This window comes from Equus quagga, chromosome 7 (assembly GCF_021613505.1).
Source record: "Equus quagga isolate Etosha38 chromosome 7, UCLA_HA_Equagga_1.0, whole genome shotgun sequence".
NCBI classification, from domain to species: Eukaryota; Metazoa; Chordata; class Mammalia; order Perissodactyla; family Equidae; genus Equus; species Equus quagga.
The window spans coordinates 46,532,935-46,555,264 of record NC_060273.1 but is presented as its reverse complement, the minus strand read 5'-3'; the positions used below and the strand labels follow the sequence as shown (position 1 = coordinate 46,555,264).

At 57.8% G+C, this 22,330-nt stretch overlaps 1 protein-coding gene across 1 annotated transcript in view; it reads right to left on the bottom strand.

Annotated features, from left to right (window-relative positions):
- The window catches only part of COL23A1 (collagen type XXIII alpha 1 chain), a 313,810-nt gene that overhangs the window by 8,053 nt on the left and 283,427 nt on the right, over positions 1-22,330 (bottom strand). The window contains exons 6-25 of the mRNA XM_046666242.1: positions 21,534-21,560; positions 19,577-19,603; positions 17,914-17,940; positions 13,615-13,731; positions 12,778-12,813; positions 12,351-12,377; positions 11,635-11,661; positions 10,596-10,649; positions 10,016-10,078; positions 9,490-9,534; positions 8,072-8,149; positions 6,323-6,376; positions 5,614-5,658; positions 4,716-4,805; positions 3,791-3,853; positions 3,386-3,442; positions 3,086-3,112; positions 2,002-2,064; positions 1,864-1,917; positions 1,636-1,662 (exon numbers count right to left, since the gene is read on the bottom strand). Coding sequence (XP_046522198.1) covers positions 1,636-1,662; positions 1,864-1,917; positions 2,002-2,064; positions 3,086-3,112; positions 3,386-3,442; positions 3,791-3,853; positions 4,716-4,805; positions 5,614-5,658; positions 6,323-6,376; positions 8,072-8,149; positions 9,490-9,534; positions 10,016-10,078; positions 10,596-10,649; positions 11,635-11,661; positions 12,351-12,377; positions 12,778-12,780 — 777 coding nt within the window. The 5' untranslated portion in view covers positions 12,781-12,813; positions 13,615-13,731; positions 17,914-17,940; positions 19,577-19,603; positions 21,534-21,560. The remainder of the gene's footprint in view (positions 1-1,635; positions 1,663-1,863; positions 1,918-2,001; positions 2,065-3,085; positions 3,113-3,385; positions 3,443-3,790; positions 3,854-4,715; positions 4,806-5,613; positions 5,659-6,322; positions 6,377-8,071; positions 8,150-9,489; positions 9,535-10,015; positions 10,079-10,595; positions 10,650-11,634; positions 11,662-12,350; positions 12,378-12,777; positions 12,814-13,614; positions 13,732-17,913; positions 17,941-19,576; positions 19,604-21,533; positions 21,561-22,330) is intronic.

Here is a 22,330-nt window from a genome sequence, read left to right as displayed (position 1 = left end):
TTCCAACTGGCCAGTCCTAAGCTGGCTACTCTGCCCTGCCTTTCCCATGGAAACCCCACAAAAACTCTGGCCTAGGCTTTCCCCTGCTCCTTTCTGCCTCCTGACCAAACCTGGTGCTCCCTCATGTGGCCCTGCATAGTGGCATGGCCTTTTCTCAGGAAGTGTAAGTAATGAACTCTTCTTTCAAGGGCATTGACCTCTCCGTGTCACCACTCAGTCATCTCCATAAATTAAAACCGCATGTGTCCAAATGTGACACTGCCCTCATATCTAACATGGTAGGCAATAGGGAGCAGGAGATGATCAATGCTCAGTGACAGAGGTGTGGACCAGAGGCTGTGGAGTCCCAGGGAAAGGAGCTGTTCTGTCCAGATGTGAGGTCAGGGAAGGCTTCTGAGCAGACTACTCATTTCAGCTGGGCCTGGTGGGGTGGGCACGGGGCCAAGAGTTTGCAAGGTAGAGCTGTTGGGTGTGGCTCTGAGATGCCACTCTAGCTCCGTGCCTCCCAGGAGGCAGCTGTGGCCACATCGATGGTGGCATGGAGTCTCTTTAGCTCCACCCCACTACCTCCCTGGGTCCAGAGCCTGAACTGGACTCAGTGTTGTCTTCTTCTCCTGACCCTTCTCTTTGATGGAACACAGCCCTTGCAGTCAGAAACTCAGGTTAGAGTTTTTCCTCTTCCTTGTCTGTGGTTGCTCTCCAAGATGACATTCTTTCCTTAAAGTCTAGGGTGGACACCTGAGTCCTTGCAGCCCTGCGTCTGGTCACCATTTTCCTTGCAATAGCTACCTGATTTTCCTGGGAACCACCTTCCCTTCTCACAATCCACTGACTGTACCCCCAGCTCCAGGACAGAGCATGTGAGCTGGCCAGGTGGGGCACTGCATTCCAATGGCCAAGGGACTTTCCAACATGGACCCAACTGAGGCCAATGAGAGTTGGTGAGACTTTTCCTAAAAGAATAGAGCGTGAGGCAAATAGTCTTTCTCCAGGATTTGGTCCTGGGGGCGGGGATACAAGTCTGGAGCTGTTGGCTCCATCTCATCATCATGGTGAACTTGGAAAGATGCCCACACAGAGGAAGCAGAGACAAGAGAGGGTGAGAGGTTGGGTTATATTGACACACTTGAGCCCTGGATCCATGTGTTGTACCTCTGGATTTTTCAGTTATAAGTCAGTTTAAATGGTATTTTCTGTCTCTGGCAACCAAAAGACACTTGATTCAAGCAACACTGGGCTAATACTTCCCCTTCTTTCCTTCCCACAATACTGCCCTAGCTGAAGCCTCATAATCTCTCAGCAGGATATTGCAACAGGCTCCTCACTGCTCTTCCCACTTCCCTGCTCCAGTGCATCAGCCATCCATCCATCCTTTATCCATCATCTATTCACCTATCATTCATCCATCCATCCATCATCCATCTATCCATCCATCCATCCGTCAATAAAGCACCTATTTGGGGCTGTGCCCTGGACCTGGCACTGGGGACACAGGGAGAATTGCTCAGTTGTAGTCCCAGCCCTGGGGGAGGGGGTCATCCCCAAGCCATCCAGATCAGGTTCCTGTATGGGCAGCAGGAGGGCAGAAGCTGCACACAGGAGGGACCTGATCACAGTAAACAGTGAGATACTTACATCTAGTCCTGGCTCCCCGGGTCTGCCCTGAGGAGAGACAAAGAGGAGATGTGAGGGGACTGGGAAGGGGATGCTGGGAGCATAGCTGCTGGAAGTTCAGCCTGTGAGTTGTCCACAGGGCCTGAACTCTGGCCTTGCGACTAGTGAGGGGCAGGGGTTGAGCCCCCAGGGCTGAGTGACACCATGGACGTGCAGCAATGGTTGGGGGCATTAAAGGAAGGTGGTTACCTTCTCTCCTTTGGTTCCTGGCAGCCCAATAAGGCCTGGCGGGCCAGCTGGCCCCTGGATGGAAAAGGAATGGGTCAAGAGGCATGACAGTCACAGGAATCAGTGCCTCTAAGGACAAACAAGGCTCACGATACTCACAGGCAGCCCGCTGGGGCCTCTCTCCCCTGACGTGCCCTTCTCCCCCTTTGCTCCATCCAAGCCCTGGAAGTGAAGGGAGGACATCAGTCAGGAGGAAGGGGTCAGACAGCAGGACAGGAAAGCTTGGAGCCTGAGTGGGAGCCGGGGTGCGTAGGCCAGAGGGACAGACTCCAGGCTCTGACAGGCCTGGCCCCGCTTCCTTCCTGTACAAATAATCAGGATGAGCTGTGGGTGTGCCCGTTTTACCTTTCCCCACACACAGGCTCTTACAGGAATCACAGACGATGGTTGTGGTCACACCCATTTCACAGATGAGGAAAGAGACACATGGGCAGGGACGGCCCAGCTGCACAGCCAGGAAGCAGCAGGGCCAAGTACCAACTGGCTTTCTGAGCCCCAGGCTTGGCCCCCATCCTTGACTGCAGCTGCCTCTTCTAAACATGATCTGGGGAGGCCTTGGGATAAAACAGGACCAGAAGCAGCGCATCTGGTCTGGCCACATGCTCGGCCCCACTCAGTGCTGGGGTACCATGACTGAGTCCGCTATTTGGCCTCTGAGCTGGGGAAGCAGAGACGTGCTCTCCCCCAGCAGAAACAAGAGAGAAGCTGGGTGCGGCAAGCAGCTGGCCTCCCCTTCTGTGTCGGCCCCCAGAACAGGGCACATGGGCAGGCCACACTCACAGTTTAATTCAAGAGCAGAAGACATGGCATTATGTAACACACAAACCTAAGACTTCACGTCCAGGCTGTGCATGTGGGGAGCGTCGGGGGAGAGGGCAATGAAGGGGGAGGCACAGAGAAAGGTGGAGGTGTGGGGCAGGGAGGTGGAAGCAGTGGACTGGGGCCCCTGGCAGAGGGAGGTGAAAGAACAGAGCTCTGAGCATGGGGGTGGGGCCACCAGCTCCGAGGACATCAGGGAAGTCGTGCTCCCAGAGACAGGGAATGTTCAGCCCTGGGGAGACGTGGAGCTGGTCTGGGGCTGAGTGTGGGCCCTCACTGTGCCCATTAGCAGGGCTTTCTGGAACTGTCCAGGTTGTGGGTTAGCCGTCAGTAGGGGGGTTTCCGTGTACGCCCCAGAACTCACCTTGGGACCCTGGATTCCCTGAAGGCCCTGGAGGAGGAGAGAGCGGATCAGAAAGGCCGTTGGGCTGAGCCCAGACCTCAGGGCCAGGGCTGCCTTGCAGTGGCCATGAAGGCTTATAGGCCACTCACTCCCTCTGTGGCCCTGACCTCTGTGGCCTCCCAAGCACGCACCCTGGCCAGGCCTTCCTTGCCTGATATGCCCCCTCCCCACAAGAGTCCCGTCCTCCTCTCGGGCACAGCCCCCAGACCCGGGCCCACCAGCCTTTTCATATCCCAGCTGCTTCAAGTCAGACATGCTTACCATGGGTCCTGGGGGACCAGGGAGGCCGGGGGGCCCTGGTTCCACTATGATTTGGGCCTAGGAGGGGTCAGAGGTGGATTAGTCACCCACTGCCCCATCATCTCTCACCTGCCCACGTTCTTGAGCTCATTGGACATTGGAGGAGCACTGCCTGGGCTCTGGGCCCTGAGCCACTGGGTCGAGGCTCCTTCCTGTCCCCAGGAGGACACTGACTGTCCCCTGCGGCTGGCCTTTGGGTTCTCAGACAGGTCTTAGGCAGAGGACACAGCCTGAGGCTCCCACTCCCCCTCCCCCACTGCCCTGGGCTTGGTCAGGCCACGTGGCCCTTCTGTCCCAAGGCTCGGGGCCCAGACGGCCTGGGCTGGGTGGTAGGGGGGGACCCCGGTCCTCAGCAGCCTCCCTTACCAGGCTCTCCTGTAGGTTGTCAGGTGCTGGCTCTCCCTTCTCCCCCTTGGGGCCATCGGTGCCCTGCAGGACAGGATGGCCTGTGAGCCCTTTCTGTTCATCATCAAAATCACCACTCACAGTGCTCAGTACCTCCCCTTCCCTCCCCCTTCTGGCCGCAGCAATAAGTTGGCCTTTGCAGCTTAAAGTAGTTTTCCCTAAATCAGCGTGACACACCCTGGGTGCCCGGCACAGCGGGTATTTAAAGACCACACCGACAGCGGCGTAACTGTTAGTTTTCCTGTGGGAGGGGGGAACCAGGGGCTCTGGAAGCAAAGACCCGGGTCCAAACCCCAGCACCACCTCTGCAGCTGAGTGAGCCTCACAGACAGACAGCGGCTGTGAAGCAGTGGCATCCAGTGGCTGCTTACGCCTGGCAGCTCTTCCAATCCAGCCACGGCAAGAGTAACGATCAAAATGGCGATGATGGGGACGGCGGGTACACATCGCCCGCCAGCCACCGTTCTCAGCGCTGTCTGCGCATCCCTCACAGGAGTGGGAAGTCATCACTTCCGTTTCAGAGGTGAGGAAACTGAGGCCCAGGGAGGTTGGTCACTTGTGCAGGGTTCCAGAGTCACAGGAGATGGAGCAGGATGCAAACTTGTGCAGCCAAAGTGCGGCCTAACCACCTGCCAACTCACTTCCATGGGGGGGGGGGGGGGGGCCTGACTTCATCTTTACAGAGGCCTGCGGGGAGGGGTGGGGGTAGGTCCCTCTACAGACAAAGAAATGGGGGCTCAGAGAGTCTGAGCAGCGTGGGCTGGGAGCCCAGAGCTTCCCTTCGCAGGCCCAGTGGCTGCGGGCTGGGCTGCGACCGCAGGGTCCAAGCCCCAGCAGCTGCTGTGGTGGGCACACCTTCACCTTGGGACCCACGAGTGGCACATACCGGGAGGCCCGACAGGCCCATCTCTCCTGCTTCCCCTTTGGGTCCGGTCGGCCCAGCCTCTCCTGGGTCTCCTTTCGGTCCTTTGGGACCCTGAAAGCCACAAGAACAAGGGGTCAGTGGGCTCAGTAGGCATTCTCCCTTCCTCCACCCCAGCGAGTCCCCAGCACTTACTCTTGGCCAGGCCAGACCCCCACTTCCTCCTTGTGGGTCCTGTCTCCGGCCCAGGTGGCGAATGCACTAAGGGGCCCATGGAGACTGGGAGGGGCGCCCCCACGCCTGCTTCACTGACCGCAGTGAAAGGCTGGAGCTAGGGGGCGGGGCAGCCACCGAGGGGCACTTACAGGGCTCAGGGACAACCCTGAGCTCACATCTCAAGAGCCCCCAACCCCCACATACAACCAACCATCCACCCAGTCACCCTCCAGCCACTCTGTTTCCTTACTCAACCAACTGTGTCATGTCCCAGATGTGCCACACACCAGGGACCAGCGCCAAAGACATGCCCACACATGCAAAGTGACAGCCTGGACACTGTGGTGTTGATGTGGGGTTGCACACACGTGCACACTTATAACAGCACTAACAGTGACAGGAAGACTGTTAGCTGAGGTCCAGAGGCTCTTCAGCACACGGGCCAGCACTGCTCTTGCGCTCTCCACATGCAGTCGGTTAACCCTCACAACAGCCGTAACCACCTCACCTCCGGGTGAGGAACCGAGGCTGCCAGAAAGTGAGCAGCCTGCCCGAGGCCTAAGGGCAGAACCAGGACTCGCACACTCTGTTCTGTGGCCTCTCTTCAACTCTGTGTGTGTGCACGTGTGCACACACATACACACACGCACACACACAGCCCGACACCAGGCACCAGCATCACCAAGGAAAAGAAAGGCCCAGAGACCTTCTCTCCGTCGATTCCCGGGGCACCGGGCAGTCCGAGTTCACCCTGGAAGGGAAGAGACAGCAAGGGAGATCATGGCGTCCTGGGGCCCGGGGAGGCATTTGTGGCCCTGCTGCCTCCCAGACCAGTGCACGTCCCTAGTCGAGGCCCCGCAGTTAGACTTCCAGGAAGGTGCCCACTGGGTGCCCAGCACTGTGCCAGGTGCCAGCCACCTCCGCCCCTCCATTTCCTCAGCCCCTACGGGCAGACGCAGCCCAGGGCTGTGATCTACAGGCTGGTAGGTTGCAGATTTGGAAGCTGAGGCTTGGAAGGTTAAATGACTTGCTCCAGGCCACACTGCCCAGGGACGATGGCTGGGACCAGAGCCGCCTGATTTCAAAGTCTTGGGCTCTTTCTCCTGAGCCAAGTAGGCAGGGTGTAAAGGATACACACAGGCCGCAGGAATGGCCTTGTAACTTAGGGACTTTGTGGTGTCCCGAGGGGACGATTTATGGGTGCACACGTGTGGATGAGGCTTCCCAGGGAGCAGAGCAGCTAGGGCCAGGAGGAAGGCAGCCAGCTTGGTTAGGAAGGAGCAGGGCCACTTTCTCTGAGTCCCCAGAAGCCAGGCTGGGACGTGCGGAGAGAAGCAGAGGGCGGATGGCAGAGAGGAGAAGAGAGGTAGGCCACACAAAGGGCTTGGGGGCCACACAGCTGCACCTGCACTGACCTTGGCTCCAGGGGTCCCTGGTGGCCCTGGGGGCCCCTGTGGCCCAGGAGGACCCTGTGTGCAAAAGTGAAGCCAGTTAGTGTCTAGCCAGGGCTCACCCTCACTGCCCACCCACCCCTTCCCCCCGGGGGCCACGTTCCTGTCCAGCTGGGCTGCAGCAGGGTCAAGGGTCCTTACAGCCCACTTCCCACCCAGCCAGGTCAGGGCCTGCATCTAGAGGGAGGCAAGGGAGGTGGCCCCAGGCATCTGATAAAATATCACAGATATCACAGCCTCCATGGCTATGGAAGGCCCAGAATCCCTCTGCCCTCAGAGCTAGTCTCCTCCAAATATAGATTTCTTCACCACACTATGCTGCTCCAGATCCTGTGATGGCTCCCTATTGCCTCTTGAAGCTGGCATTCAAGGCCAGCCAAAACTCATATCCCCATCAGTGCTCTAGCACTGCCTCCCTGCCTCTCCCATGAACTCTGACCGTTGACTCCGTTGCCTGCTGCCTGCTGGTCCTGAGGGGTTCCTGAGTCTCACCGGTAGGGGATGGCGTCTTCGGTGTCTGTGGGTCTGACCCCACTCACAAGCTCCGGTCCTGACCTAGCCTTCCCGCAGTTTGCCTGCCCACCGTGGCTCATCACCTGCCAGACTCCTGCCTCCTCCTAAAGGCCGCACCCAGCCAGCCCCTCAGCCCTGCACGCGCTGGTTCTCTCCCTCCGGCTCTCTCACAACCTGCCCCTTCCTGCAGGCGCCGCCATGGAGATGTCCTGGCCTTCCTATCTTCCTCCCTTCCACCCACCCTCCACTAGGCCCAGGCCCAGCGCCTACCTCCCTGTGGCCTCCCTGCCTCCAGCTGTCCCCACACCCACTTTCATTCACAGTCCAACCATTCCCCAGCTACCCTCCCTCCAATATGTATTTTTAACCTCACCTCTCTGTGCTCAAGAACCACTAGGACAGCCCACTGCCCATTGAATGACATCATCATTCCAATAGGGCATCCAAAATCGACTTCCCGCCTCCCCACACTCATAGAACTTCTCTAAGTGGCTCCCAGCCAGCCTGGAACACACCATGCACATGCACGCCCTCAGGCCACACCACACCACAGCACATCACACCGTGCAGGCCTTGGGGGGCCACAGTTACCATCAGCTTGTACTTCCCTGAGGCCTGTGGGAGGTAATTGGAATTGGAGCTCCGGTGGGATCAGGCGTCTGATGCTCAATCTGGTCTCTGATGACCACCCTTCCCTCACCCCAGCTCCCTTCCCTGGCACTCAACCTCTCTTTCCACTGGTGATGGGTCCCAAGTTTGCCAGGCACTGGGCAGGGCTCAGAGGCCACACATCTCCTGAGGCTCCTGGGGCAGGCCTTGCCACTCTTATCCTCCTGCAACGGCCATTAGAAGACTTGATCTTCCAGCCAGTGTTCCCTGGGAAGGCCCCAAGAGGCCCTGCTGGGACTGGACACCAGGAAATGCTCTGCCTCCCGCCCTGGGGGGTGGGGGCTTCCCTTCTCACTTTGGCCTCTGTGGAGCTCGGGGCAACATGGGCCACATTCACAGCGGCTCTCTCAGCATCATGTGGGTTTCAACACAGCGCTGATTTCCTTATCAGGCACCTGGTGAAGTTGGGGTCTTTGTGCTAAGCTGCCCCTGGTCCCTTGTGTAAAGAAGTGCAAGATTTATACACAAAGTAAGTGGTTATTCCCTCAGGAAATGAACAAGGGTGTATCCTGGTCCTGCCGGGAACCCTACCTTAAGGGCATCCAAGATCCTGCCGTCATAGTCGATCACCACCGTGTCTCCTTGCTCGCCTTTCAGGCCCGCGGGACCCTGAGGCAGGAAGAGGAGAATGTCAGGGCAGCGCGTGGTGGCCATCTCCGTATCCCCAGAGAACCTGCTATCGTGGTCCCACCAAGGCTGTGCGGGGGCTCAACTGGAACCTGGTGGGACCAGGCAGTCGGGCCCTCCGCCATTCACTAGGGCACTGGGAAAACGCTCCAGGGGCGGGGCAGGGGGCGCAGCGGGGAAGGGGGCAGGCGCCAACTGAGGAACAACGCCCCCGCCTGCTCTGGGGGCGGCTGCGATTGCCTTCCTGTGGGAATGGAAGCCCACTGAGGCCCCATCCCTGAGTCCTTGAGGAAAAATGGAAAGTCTAATTTTGATTTGAAGTTCTACAGATTTTTAAATGTTGGCAAAGGAAGAAAAATAAAAACATGCTCCAAAACACTGTGTAAAAAAATGCACCCTCGGGCCTCCGTTTCCCAGCCTCTGGTAGAGCTGCACGGCAGGGTCTTAACATTCCCACCCAGTCCTGGTGAAGAGCTCACGTCCCCCCTCACTCTCACGTTTGCATCCGTCCACGGTACGTGCGCGCGCACGCACGCGTCCACACAGGCACGTGCACGCGCTGGCCCCGCCCTCCCCCTCTGAACCACCCCTCCCCGCCCACCCGGCAGCTTTCTGCCGGGAACGAGGAGGGGCTGTGAGCTCTCGGGTCAGGCCTGGGGCCAGCCCTTGCGGAGGGGCAGAGACCCGGGCCAGGGCCTCGCTGGCCAGGTGCCTCCGCGGGCGCGGCCTGGGCGAACTGTACCGTTTGCACAGAACCCCCACACTCAGCGCCTAATCCCGTCCCCTGCCACCTGCACGACCAGGCTGCGGACTTGGACCCGTTCTTTGGAGGAGGAAAGTGGCCTCCGGGAGCATGAGGGGACATGACTGCTCGGGGCCACAGGGCCGAGAACAGGATCTGGGATGTCGACCTAAGGGTGTCTTGACAGGGGCTGGTCACAAAAGATCTGGGACCAGCCAGGGTGGCTGTGCTCCTGGCGACAGGAATGAACCTTGATGTTGGGCAAGGCACCGGGTAACGCCGTATGTGACAAACTGAAGGTCTAGCAATACGCCGAGAAAAGGGTCTCGGAGGCAGACACCCGCCTGGGGAGGGGAGAAGATGGGAGAGGTCAGGACTCTACAGGCATCCCTTTTGAACACTTTACCAAAAGCATGGATTACCAGATTAAAAATGAAAAAATCCCTAATGAATTATAAAGAAAAAAATGAGCCCCAGCTCCTGGAGCTCCGCTGCTCCTCTAGGGTCTCTGGGGACAAGGGCTTCTGAAGGACCTGGGACCCTGGATTCCATCGGTGTGGCTGGAGGGGAGACCGCTTACCCGCGGCCCTGCAGCTCCGTCGGCGCCTCGCTGGCCAGGCTCCCCCTGTGGAGACGCAGGTTGCAGCCAGGTGTGCACGGCTGAAGCCCAAGGCTCCCGTGCCCTCTCCAGCCCCCTCTTCTCCAAAGGGTGCAAAGGGGCAGGGTCCATTTGCTGGAGCCCTAAGGGCCTAATATATGTGACTGGCACCCCAGGAACAGGGCTCCTGGAGGGGGGCTTGCAGGACCTTCTTCTGACCCCACGTTGTGTAGAGATGGGCCACTGAAGCCCAGGAGCCCAAGGCTACGCGGTGGCTTAGCCACACAGCTGGGCCTTCGTGGAGGCCTTGTCACTCACCCAGACCCACTGCCACCTGCCCCCAGGCTAGCCTCTGATGGCCAGTCAAACAAGACTCCTGGGCCTAGGCTCTCCCGAGACTCTCCACTTAAAAGGGCAAATTGGAGGTGAAGCCACATCTCCTCCGTATGACGGAGCCACCGGTCTGAACGGGGCCTGTGGGAGCTGGAGCACCACACGGTAACATCACCTTTGGCCCTGGGGCGCCGTCCACGCCGTTCTCTCCCCGAGGCCCCACGCTCCCGGGCTCGCCCTGCAGCAGAGACACTCGTGTGAGGGCTGCTGGGGTCTGCTGGCTTCCAGAGCAGTTCCTGGGGAACGAGTCTGAAACCACGGACCCCAGGGCTCTCTCCTGCCCAGGGGACCCAGGACCACAGCCACCTTCCGGGCTGCGTCTTGGCATAGTTGGGGCAGCTCAGGGCTCAAGAGCCATTTTGGAGGCAGGCTGGACAGGATTTGGTGGCTGTCTCAACGGGTTGGGGGAGCAAGGATGACAGCCAGTTCCTGGCTTGGGGACAGGGCAGAGAGTGGGCCACCTAAGATGGGAACTAGGAGGACTTGAGAGTATGAGGGGAGGCGAATGGTCTGGATGAGATGCCAGGCCTGTTGGTGAGTGGGGCCCAGGGCCTTCCTGCTGCCTCCCTTTGGTCTGCCTGGGCGCCAGCCCATGCCCCATGATGTGAAAGGGCCAGGTAGGGGCTTCACTGGGCAGACAGGAACCGTGGGTGGTGGGAGGCAAGGGGAACTCCGGGGGAGGGACATGTACCTACCTTGGGCCCTGGGGGTCCAGGGAGCCCTGGCTGGCTTGGTGTCCCGTCATCCCCCTGAGGAGAGAACAGCAGAGGCTGTAGCCTCAGACTTGGCCTGGCCCCCAGGCCATCTGTTGGCCATCCCTACTCTGAACCCCCAGCACACCAGTCCACTCCTGGCACCAGCACTGGTCACACTGGGTCAGGGCAGCTCCTCTCTCCCTTCCTCGGCCCTCTAGGACAGGAATGGGGTCAGATCCACCTCTGTCCCCCGCCCCCACCAGCCCAGGGCCAGCCCAGAACAGGCCTCAGCAGGTGTGTGCAGAAGGAAGGGTGGGCAGGTGAAGGAGAGGGGATTCATTCCTTCAGTCAGCAGATAGCTCATGAGCACCCCGGCGGCCAGGCAGACGAGGTCCCTGCCCAATGGGTCAGAGGAGGCCAAAGGCAAAGAAACACCCAGATAAATGCACAGCACCACGCAGGGAGGCGGAGTGCTGGGGAGAGAATGTAAGAGGATGAGATGGAGAGGAACTCGGGGAGGGTGTGCTTCAGGAGGTGGCTGGCGACGGTCTCCGGGAGGAGGGGACAGCTTTGCTGGGGCTTGCTGGAGGAGGCCGGGACATGGGAAGAGGTGAGGAAGATCACTGGGTCAGTGGTTCTCAAACTTGAGTGCACGTCAGCATCACCCAGGGGGCTGCCTGAAGAGACCGGCCCACCCTCGGCGCCTCTGATTCTGTGGGTCTGGGGTGGGCTGCAGGATGTGCAAGTCTAAAAAGCCCCCAGTGATGCTGGCACTGCTTGTCCTGGGACCACACTTTGGGAACCACTGTCCTGGGCCCTGAAGTGGGAACAAATTTGATATGTTTGAGGAAGGGAAAGAATGAGTGAATGAGTGAGTGAATGAATGAATGAGATCCTGGCTTCAGAGACAGAGGACGGAACAGCCCTCCGTAGCGAGGACTTGGGTCTGCTGAGGAGCAGGACACCTGCCCAGCCCTGCCTTTCCCTCCAGCCTCTTCCCACACCCCCCACCAAGAAGCTCCTCCACGGGCCCCCTCACCTTCTTTCCAGGAACGCCGGGCTCACCCTGAGGGGAGACAGTGGGGGAGCAAGAGAGAGGTCAGAGCTGTCCGAGCATGGCTGGACACCAGACCACCTGCTCCTCTGGTAGAAGTGGCCCTGATGACTCATGCTGGGCACAGCCCAGAGACCCTCAGCCCCTCAGAGAGGTGCACGTGGGTGATGGGGCTGACAGTCTTGGACTCCACTCTTGACTGGGTCTCTCCCAAGCTGAATGAGCTGGGCAAGTCCCTGCTCCTGGCACTGGGGATGTGCTACCCTCAGCCTCAGAGGGTGGCTGTGACATCACAGAAATGCGTTGACAGCCCCTGGCTCGCAGCAGTTACTCACGAAATGGAGCTGCTTCCCCACCCTTTCCTCCCGCTCAGTCCTGGGGCTCTGGCTCCTTCAGGGACGACCACAGCCTGCCTTCCCACCCAGCAGGTGCTGCCCAAGGAGAGAAGGAGAGGGCCGACATCTGGAGAGGGCTTTCAAAGCTAATATGTTTTCCTATTTGATCCTTACAACCCAGTGTGAAGGGAAGGCAGGAAAGGTCTATCATGCTCCCACTTAACAGATGAGTAAACTGAGGCCCAGAGAGACAAAGTAACTTGCTCGAGGTCATGGAACTTGGGGGTGGGGAGGGAGAGGTGCTAGGGGTGAGGGAGCCCATCCCCCCAGGCCAGGGGTCGGGGACTAGGAATGAGGAGCACTCACCTTTGGTCCCGGGGGTCCCTTTGGGCCCTGGAACAAGAGGAGAGAAGGTGTTAAACACTGGAGGCTGCTCCTGGACTGTCTTCCTAGCCATCCTCATTTTATAAAGGGCGACACAGAGTCCAGAGAGCAGGAGGCAGGGCTGTCGCCGGAACTGGGCTGTGCTGCCCTTTCTAGGCCCAACTTCTGGTGTCTCGGACACCTGCTGCATCCCACGTCAAGCAGTCAGTGGACTGCAGCCTCCCTCCCAGGGATGCGGGGCTGGGGCCTGGCTGTCTGCTCCCCATTGCTGGTGGGGGCAAGAGCGCAGGAGTGCGCACACGTATAGCCGCAGGCAAGACCCCAGTGTGGGTGTGTGTGGGAGAGGGGCTTCCGGGCCTGGAGCCATCGTGCTGCCAGCCCAGGCCTCTGAAACGCCCTGGATACTGACCATCTCGCCATCTTGTCCAGCCTCTCCTTTGGGACCCTGAGGAGGCATAAGGGGAGGGCAATGAGGGGATGCAGGGACTCCAAGGGTAACTGAGCCCACATCTCCTGGACTGGGGCTCCAAGTTCATTCCCTCATTTCATCCTCACCAAACCCCCATCCACTTCACAGATGAGAAAATTAAGGCTCAGGGAGTTATGTGCCCAACGTGATAGGGAATGAATGAGCCAAGCGAGGAGGTGCTGGCCCCACATCAGAGGGGAAGGACAGTTGGAGTCCCTGGGTTAGGAGAGGGGTAATACAATGACGTGTGGCCTCCAGGGTTTGGGTTAGGACTATGAGAGGACAACCGGGGCTAACGAGTTAGTATCAGAGGGAGAGGTAGGGAACAGGGGTTGGTAGAGACCTGTGGAGAAAGGAGGCATATATGGGTCTCAAGTCAGGGTGGGGTCCGGATTGGGACTGAGTTTGCAACCAAGGTCAGGGTTAGGGTCTATGGGTCTGTTTGGGGCAGAATGAGGGGTAAGAGTCGGGTTTGGAGTCAGGGTCAGAGTCTGTAGGGGAGAGAGTTAGGGTCTGGATAACAGTCTTAATCGGGAGTGTGGATCAGGAAATGAGTTGGAGGTCAAGGTCTTAATTGGGTCTAGGGAACTGGTTAGTGTTAGATTTAAGGTTTGATTGGGTAAGGGTCTGGGTCGACATTGGGGTTAGGGTAAGGGTGGGGTCTAGGTTTCGAGTTGGGACAGGGCTGAGGTTGCAGTTGGTTCTGGGATCAGGGTTTGGGCTTTTGGTAGGTACAGGATCAGGTCCTGGGTGGTCCAACTCCATGCCCTCTCTTACCGCTGGGCCTGCTGTTCCCCTGGGGCCATCTTTCCCAGTGTCGCCAGGAGGGCCCCGGGCCCCAGGGGGTCCAGGGGGCCCCGGAGGCCCAGCAGCTCCATCTTGCCCTTGGTCTCCCTGAAAGAGATGGGGCCTGGCACGACTCTGAGGTGAGAGGAAGGGGCGCGGCCTCGAGAGAGAGGCCTCCTCATGCCGGCAGCTTTCTCCTTCCCAGCCCTCGGCAGGCTCAGAGGAAAGGGCTTTGTTATTGGGCTTCTTGTCACTTCTTGCTGCCACACGAAGGGAGGGGTCCCTATACCTTGGCATAAGAGGCCAACAGGACCTTTTACACTCCAGGAATGGGCCAGCTCCCCAGCTCTCGGTGCCTGCAGCCCGGCTACGGTGTTTAGGGGAGAGAGGAGGCACGCTGGGTGTGGGACAAAGCACATGTGTCCACTAGCCCCCTTCCTCCTGGAAAGGGGACGGCAAGCCCCCTGAGAGGCCTTCCTGGTTGGTCGACTCCGCCTCATCGGGAGTGGTGGAGGCGCGCTCTTGGGGTTTGCCCCAGAGAAACGAAAACTTCTGTTCACACAGAACCTGGACACGAGTGCTCACTGCAGCTTTATTCACTATAGCCCCAAACTGGGAACGACCCAGATGTCCTCCAGTGGGTGGGAGGTTAATCAGCCAGGGTACAGCCCTATCGCGGGACACTGCTCGGCAGTAAAGAAAACGGAGCGAAAGGCTGACACACGCGGCACCTGGAGGGGTCTTGAGGGAATTATCTGGCGTGAAAAAAACCCATCTCGAAAGGTTACACACTATATGACTGGTCTACACGCACCTTGACACCAAATTACAGAGCGGAGCACAGCTTAGTGTCGTCAGGGTTAGGGATGGGGCGGGGAGGGAGGTGGCTGCGGCTATAAAAGGGATCTCTGTGCGGCGGTTACACAAATCTACAAGGGTAATAACACTGCATGGAACTAAACAGACACGTAAACGAGGACGATGGGTGAAATCTGAATAAGGTTGGTGGATTGTGTCAGTTTCCTGGTGGTGACATTGTACTGCAGTGATAAAAGCTGTCACACTGCGGGCAACCAGATGAAGGGTGCCTGGGGCATTATTTATGACAACTGCATGTGAACCTCCAATTGTCTCAAAATAAAAAGTTAAAAAAAAATGACGACAAAGAGCCACACAGTTTCTCTCTCATGCAGCAAATCTCCAACTCTCGGACCCAGTGTTAGTACCGGGGCAGACCTCAGGCAGCCAGAGCCCTCACCTGGCGGCCCCACCTGCAAGGAGGGAAGACCACAGTGCCACCGGCACTTCCTGCCACCCAGTGGTGCCATCCCCCTGGCACAGGGTGCAGTAACAGGGCACGGCCGGCTCACAGGGCCAGCAGCTCCCAGCCTTCCTGTAACCAAGAAAGGAAGATGCCTCTTGTGGAGGAGGCCCTGCTGTGTGCCCAGTGCTGACGAGCAAGCACTTCCTGGAGGTTGTCTCGCCCGAGCCTTGTGACCAGCTGGCCGGAGCACTGCTGTTGTCCGATTTTACAGATGGAGTGGTCAGGGGTCAGAGAGGGGAATCACTTACCCAGGGTTACAGAGCGAGGAAAGGCAGCACCTGCCTTGGCCACTAAGGCGGGTGGTCTCTTTTAGGCAGTTTTTCATCCCTGGACTCTGTGATATGAATGAGCTCACCTCTCTAGCCAGCTGCACCTAAGGCTTAGTTCCCTAGTTTTCCCAACTGAAAAATTAACTCAGCTCTCAGCGTCTGCCACGCAGATCTGATCAGTCTGACACAGCCAGGGTCCTAACCAAGAGGACAGAATTCCAGCCCAAAGTGAGGAACATGACAGTTTGGTTAGGCCACCCAGTCCTGGTTGGCGATGCTGGTGGGTAATTCTCGCTTCATTTTACGCTGTGTTAGGAATCACTTGGAGACATTCCATCCCCGGCTGTTCCTTCCACAGCTCAGGCCCCAGCCTGGGAACCACTGGCCCAGACTCTACTTATTAAGGCAGAAAATGCGTTTGGACCGTAGGGCAGGTCCTAGGAGAGGTATTCAGGCTCTTCACTTGAGTTACCTGGCACTGAGGCCAGCCAGCAGCTCCTCCTCCCGCCCCGGCATCTGACGGCTGAGGTCTAGCCCGGACCATGCGGGGCAAGCTGGGGGAGGCTCGCAAACAGCAGGCCCAGACACGCCACTCGGAAAGCTACCTTGAGGACGCGGCGATTGTACACGTGATGGTCTCTGCTTATAAAGCCTGGATTGAGCCGTGGGAAAACCATCTAGTCGGCAAATAGGTTTTGTGGTCAGAAAGGCAGGAGGGTGATTTAGAAAACCACAGGCTGTTTCTGGAGGCAAAGCCACTTCAAGCAGCCCAGAGAAAGGCAGCATGATGATTGGGAGCAGCAGACTGTGCTCCCCAAGATGGCCACTACCCTCACTCCCACCCCACAGGCTCCTCTGTAATGTGACCTTGACGTTCCCCCTCGAGAGCTGGGGTCTATTTCTCCACCTGCTGACTCTGGGTGGGCCCTGTGACTGATGTGACCAATGGAAAGTGTGGAAGTGATGCTGTGTCCATGCTGGGTTGTAGCTCTTAACTGGCCCGCAGTTCCCCCTTCCTGCCTGTTGGAATGCGACTCTTGGAGTGCCCCTTCAGGAACCCCACCACCACGCAGGGAGAAGCGCGAGCTGCACAGAGATCCACATGTAGGTGCTCCCCAGCTGAGCTCCCAGCCAACAGCCACATTGACTGGCCATGTGAGGGTGCCATCACCTGAGGCTCCAGGCCCAGCTGCCTCTGCTGCAACAGAAGAGACCCCAGCCAACCCAGGGGGTCATGAGAGATAGTGGCCCACTGTTGTTTTAAGGTGCGGAACTTTCGGGGGTGGAGGATGTTTCACAGGCGGCTGGAACATGGGGACAGTGTGGAGTCTATCCATGAAGAGGGGAGGGGCTGGGGAAGGGATCTCCTCCTCCATGACACCCGGGCTGGGGGAATTCTAGTCTGTTAAGGAGCGGGCACCTTTGTTTGGAAGATCAGCTTCCATACCCACCAGAAAGCAAGCAAAAGGGTTTTTCTCAGCAGCCACAAGACTCAACACGGGTGCCCTTTCTTCAACTGTAGGGAAATCTCACCAGCTTTGTGTGGCCTTGCCCTCACCCTCCCATCAAAGGCCCAGCAGCACAGATTAGCTCTGTCTTGGGGGTACCCAGCCTGGCCAGTCCCCTTCCTCGCTCCCAGGTCACATGCCCGACCACCCCGTGATGTGGGCCAGCTGGCCTCCTTTCACAAATGGGGCTCAGAATCATAAGACTGCAGAGCTGGGACTGGGATCCAGCCCACGCTCTCGGTGCCGCGGCCCCCTTCCCTTTTCATTGCCCCATATATAGTGTCCTCCTCTCCCTGTCCTCCTGCTCCATTCCCGCCTCCAGGTTGGCAGATGCTCACCCTGTGTGATGGGCCCACTGCCTACAATTTCCACCCCACAACCTTCTTAAAAGCAACCGGGAGTGTGCCAGACTCCTGCCTCTCTCTGGGCAGCTGATGCCCACCTCTCAGCCTCTGCCGCCTCCCACCGGGCTGTGGTGGAAATGGCGAAGGCACGTGTCTAGGGCCACTTAAGTGACCCTTCAGCCAGATCTGCTTTGTGGGCCCACCCTACCTAGGGTCTCCACTCTGCTTCAGCCACCGTTGAAGAGACCCCAGGTGGGGCACAAGGTACTTCTGAGGCCCTGGGCCCAGGAGGCACCCAGGGCCAGGGGTAGCCTGGGCAGAGACTCTGATCCACTGTCCCCATGCTGGGTGCTGGCTACCCACTTTGATGACTGCAACGAGTCTTCACCACGGCGGCTTAGGGTAGAGGCTGTCACCCCTACTCGGTGGGTGAAACTGAGTATCAGAGCGAAAGTGACTCGCTCGGGACGCGTGGCTGGGAAGTGGCAGAGTTGAGTGAGCTCAGGGCTGCTGACCCCAGAGCCTTCCCTCTTCCTGGGGAGCCAGTTGCCCTCAGAAAGGTCAGTCTCTAGTCTGGGGCCAGTGCCAGCCCCACTGTCTACCTATCCATGGTGATAAGTGTCACGGGGATGTCTGCCAGAGACCCCTCGTCTGTGCAGCGGCTTCCACCCAGCGGCCTCTAAGGGAAACCATGTGGCGGGACAGAGCTCGGGTCGGGAGGTGGGGCTGCTCACCCACCTCTTTCTGTGATAAGCTGCAGGGACCCACAAGAAACACTGGACATGCCACATTATAACATAAAACAACCATGTGGGGGTGGTGAGGGGGTGTCACTCAGTTCTTACCCGGGGGCCAAAGTCTCCTGGTGCACCCTAGGGAAAACAAGGGAGACACCTCAGCACCTCTACTTCTGTTACTCCTTCACATGTATTGAGCATTGACTGCTCAGCGCTTCACACACACGCTCTCACTTCATCCTAACAAATACAACATGCAGGCTCTATTTTTATCTTCATTTCCAGTGAGGAAACTGAGGCACAGAGAGGCTAAATGATTTGCCTAAGGTCACGCAGCTAGCAGATCCAGGGCTTGGAAGCAGGTGGTCTGTTATCTATTGCCAGCCCCCAGACATGGTGGAGCAGAGATGAAGGAGCTGCTCCCACCACGTCCCTCGGAATCCCTGAACCTCAGAACAGTGAGGCATAATGACAGATTGTTGGTTGGTTTGTTTTTGGTGAGAAAATTGGCTCTGAGCTAACATCTGTTTCCAATCTTCCTCTTTTTTTTTTGTTCTCCCCAAACCCCCAGTTCATAGTCATATATTCCAGTTGTGAGCGCCTCTAGTTGGGCTATGTGGGACGCTGCCTCAGCAGGGCCTGAGGAGCCGTGCCATATCCGCACCCAGGATCCGAACCAGTGAACCTTGGGCCGCCTAAGCAGAGCCTGTGAACTTAACCACTCGGCCACGGGGCTGGCCCTAATTGACTGTTTTAAGTCACCAAGTTTTGGGGCAGTGTATTATGCAGTGATGGATGCCAAGACATCGATTTCCCTCTGGTTTCAAAGCCCCTGCCTTACTCATTTCTTCAACTTGGTGGCATCAGCCAGAACCAAGGGGGCAGGCAATCAGCGCGTCTGCCAAGTGCACGAGCGCCTCATCATCTATGAAGGACGCAGACCATGGCCTCCTGCGTCTTCCCCATGGCTCGGTGAGCTTGGCTTTAATTTACATATGGAGAAACCGAGGCCCACAGAGCCAGGCAACTTACCAAAGGCCACACAGTTGGTGGTGGAGCTGGAAGGCAACCCTGAGGCTCTGAACACCAGATCCTGCGCCCTGCTCAGCCCTGGTGCTGGACTGGAACCCTGGCCGCCCTTCCATAGAGGGCCACCTCACAGCACGTGTCAGGAGTAGACGTGGCCCAGCTCCACCCAGCGCTTCCCTGGAAGCGTCCGTGTCCCACCACACCCAGGTCTGCTCTGGTCCCTCCGTCCCCTGCTCCCTTCTGAGGCACCTGGAGGTCCCAGCCCTTCATGGGTGTGGCTGTGACATTTCGTGCCAATGCCAGGGAAGCTCTTCTCACAAGGGCTTGAAAGATTCCAGAGGCAGCTGTCTGTCATCTGTTTTCCTAGGGGGTGGGGGCATCCTTCCCATAAAGACCGCCATCAACAGCCATGTTCAACCCCCCGGGCTCTCCTGGCACCGTCTCCATGATTAATTACGGTGGAAGCTTGTCATTCTGGGCAGACTGTGCTTTGAGTTTTGTCACGCTCCGGTGCCAGGAGAACTCAGATTTAACCCTCCAGGCATTTTAAATTGTCAAATGTAAGCCTTGTAACTATTTTAGGAGGTAGGCACTACTAGCTCCACTTTACAGATGGGGAAACTGAGGCTCTAGGAGGGGCTGTGACATGCCCAAGGTCACCCTCTGGAACTGGGGTTTGGCGGCAGGTTTCTGGCATCCTTCATCAGCCTCCTGCATCTGGACAGCCTCCAGCATCACTTACCTTTTCCCCCTTGGGGCCTGGAAGTCCCTGGAGAAGGAAGGTGGAGAAAAAACAGGCGTGAATGAGGAGGATTAGGCTGGCCCCACTTCCTGCTTCCCTACGGCTTTCTTTCTTTCTTTTTTTTTTTTTTAGGAAAATTAGCCCTGAGCTAACTACTGCCAATCCTCCTGTTTTTGCTGAGGAAGACTGGCTCTGAGCTAACATCCATGCTGATCTTCCTCTACTTTATACGTGGGACGCCTACCATAGCATGGCTTGCCAAGCGGTACCATGTCTGCATCCGGGTTCTGAACCGACGAACCCTGGGCCACCAAGAAGTGCGCACTTAACAGCTGAGCCACTGGGCTGGCCACTTCCCTATGGCTTTGGAGGCAGAAGGGCTGGTGCTGCTGAGCCAAGCTGCGGCCGACTGGAAAAGCACACAGGCCCGCCAGCTCTTAATGAGGGCTGCCCGTGCTGGCCCCAGGGAAGCTCCACACCTCAGTGCTCAGCTTGAGGGAGGTGGGGGCTGAGGGGTCACCAGCGAGGGCCCACTGGCATGACCTCAGCAGGGACAGGGCCATACGTGTTAGCCACTCCTCCGAGAGATCAGAGCCTCCTTGTTAGCACCTGCTGTGCTGGGTGTTGGCGAGGAGGCCACTGCTCTCAGAGTCCGGGGTGTGAGTGTGGGGTGGCTCCACGCAGGCCATGGTGGCCACCATTGCTCTCTGGCTGCAGGGAAATGTGTCTCTTTCAATCCTGCCAAGTTACCAGACCTCCTAGGGAAGAAGGTCAGGCCACAAGGCACTGACTGTGGGGCTCAGAGTCCCCAGCGTGGGGGCCGGGCTGGGGAAGGCCAGCTTGGGGCTGGCACTCTTGGTCAGGGGCTGACCTGCTCACCATCTCCATCCCTCCCCAAACCATCCATTATCCCTTCAGCCCGTAATGGATTCACTCGTTCATTCATTCAACAACTTGTCCATCCAGGTAGTCAGTTCTTTCCTCCATCCTCTAATAATGCATGTAGCATCCGTTAACTCCTCAATCATTTGTCATTCATTCAATAGGTCATTCATTTCTTCACTCACTTGTCTGTTAAACCACTGTACATTTAACTGTCTGTATGATAAGTGATTCATTACCTCATTTGACTGTCCTTCCATCTGTCCATCTATCCATCCATCTATTCATCCATCCATCCACCCATCCATCCATTTGGCCTTCTGTTCATCAATGCATTCATCTATTTGTCCTTCCTGCCTTCCTTCCATCTATCCATCCATCTGTCTATCTACCCATTTGTCCTTCTTTCCTTCTTTCCATTCATCTATCCATCACCCATCCGTCCATCTGTCCATCCATCCCTCTGTCCTTCCTTCCATCAATCTATCCACAATCCATTCATCAATCCATTAGTTTTTCTGTTCATCCATCCATCCACCCACCCATCCATCCACCCATCCATCCATCCATCCATCCACATCCAATTATTTATTTTATTATGCTGTCTGTCTGTGCATCTTATTCATTCTGCTGCTGATGCCTGTGGACCACAGGCTCTTGGCTCAGCTGTTGAGAACTCCTCAGCCCAATGCCTACCATCTAAGTCTTGAGACCATATGGGGAAATGCCTTGTGCCTGGGGCCTGCTGGGAGGGACTTGTATGTTTTGAAGGCTGACTAGATGCTAAGGGTGGGGCTGTCCACAGTTCTCCACATCCCCAGCATCCCTGTGGGAGGATCAAGCGCCTGTTTGACAGACAGAAGCCTCAGGCTCAGGAGGTGAAGAGGCCTCCCTAAGGTCGCACAGTCAGCAGGTGGTCGAGCTAGATTTGAACTCAAGCCTGACACCCAAATGGCTTCTCTCTGGGCTGAGCCAGGTTCTCAGTGGCCCTTCCCTTTGGTGCCCCATGGTCATTCCCATCCCCCAGGGGCAGCCCCATCCCAAGACCACCGAGAACTGCCCTGTCATCACTTACGGGCTTGCCATCCAGACCCAGTGGCCCCTGGAAAACGAGAGAGAGAGAGAGCAGAGGTTACACGCTGGAAAGGCGTTCCTCTGTGTTTTATGACCCAGAGGCACTACTGAGTGACGCAAGAGCACAGGCTGTCCTGAGCCCACGCTCTGGCCATGTTTCACGCGGACTTGGGCTGGGGACAGCTGGGTGATGTCTGCCGCCCAGAATCCCCTCCTCTGACAACAGAGCCCCACTTCTTCTCCAGAACCGCCCCCATCCACCTCCTCGGGGCTTGGGCGAGTGATTGGTTCAGGGTGGGCGTCATGCCTGGGACTTTGAGTGGTGGCGCTTTCAGGGAAAGAGGGCTCTTTTCTCCTGGGGGGCTAAGCCCGGAGCTCCTGGGGCACCACGTGGCTTGAGAAAGAGCCCACAGAGAAGAAGGCAGAGCTGAGAGACAGAGAGAGAGACAGGGCGAAAGGCCTGGGGCTGAGGCTACCCCGCACACTTCCGTTTGTCAGCTGATCCGTTTGTTTCCCTTAAGCCAGCTTGCACTGAGCTTGTCGACTGCGCCTTGTTGCCGACAGACTGTGTCCCTCCACAGCCTCGTGCTGAAACCTGGCCCCTAAGGTGACAGCAGTAGGAGGGGGCCTTTGGGCAGTGACTAGGTCATGAGGGTGGAGCCCTCAGGAATGGGATTAGTGACCTTGTAAAGAGCGCCCAGAGAGCGCTCTGGCTCTCTCTCCACCACGTGAGGACACAGGGAGAAGTCTGCAGCCTGCGAGAGGGCTCCCACCAGAAGCCGACCATGTGGCACCCTG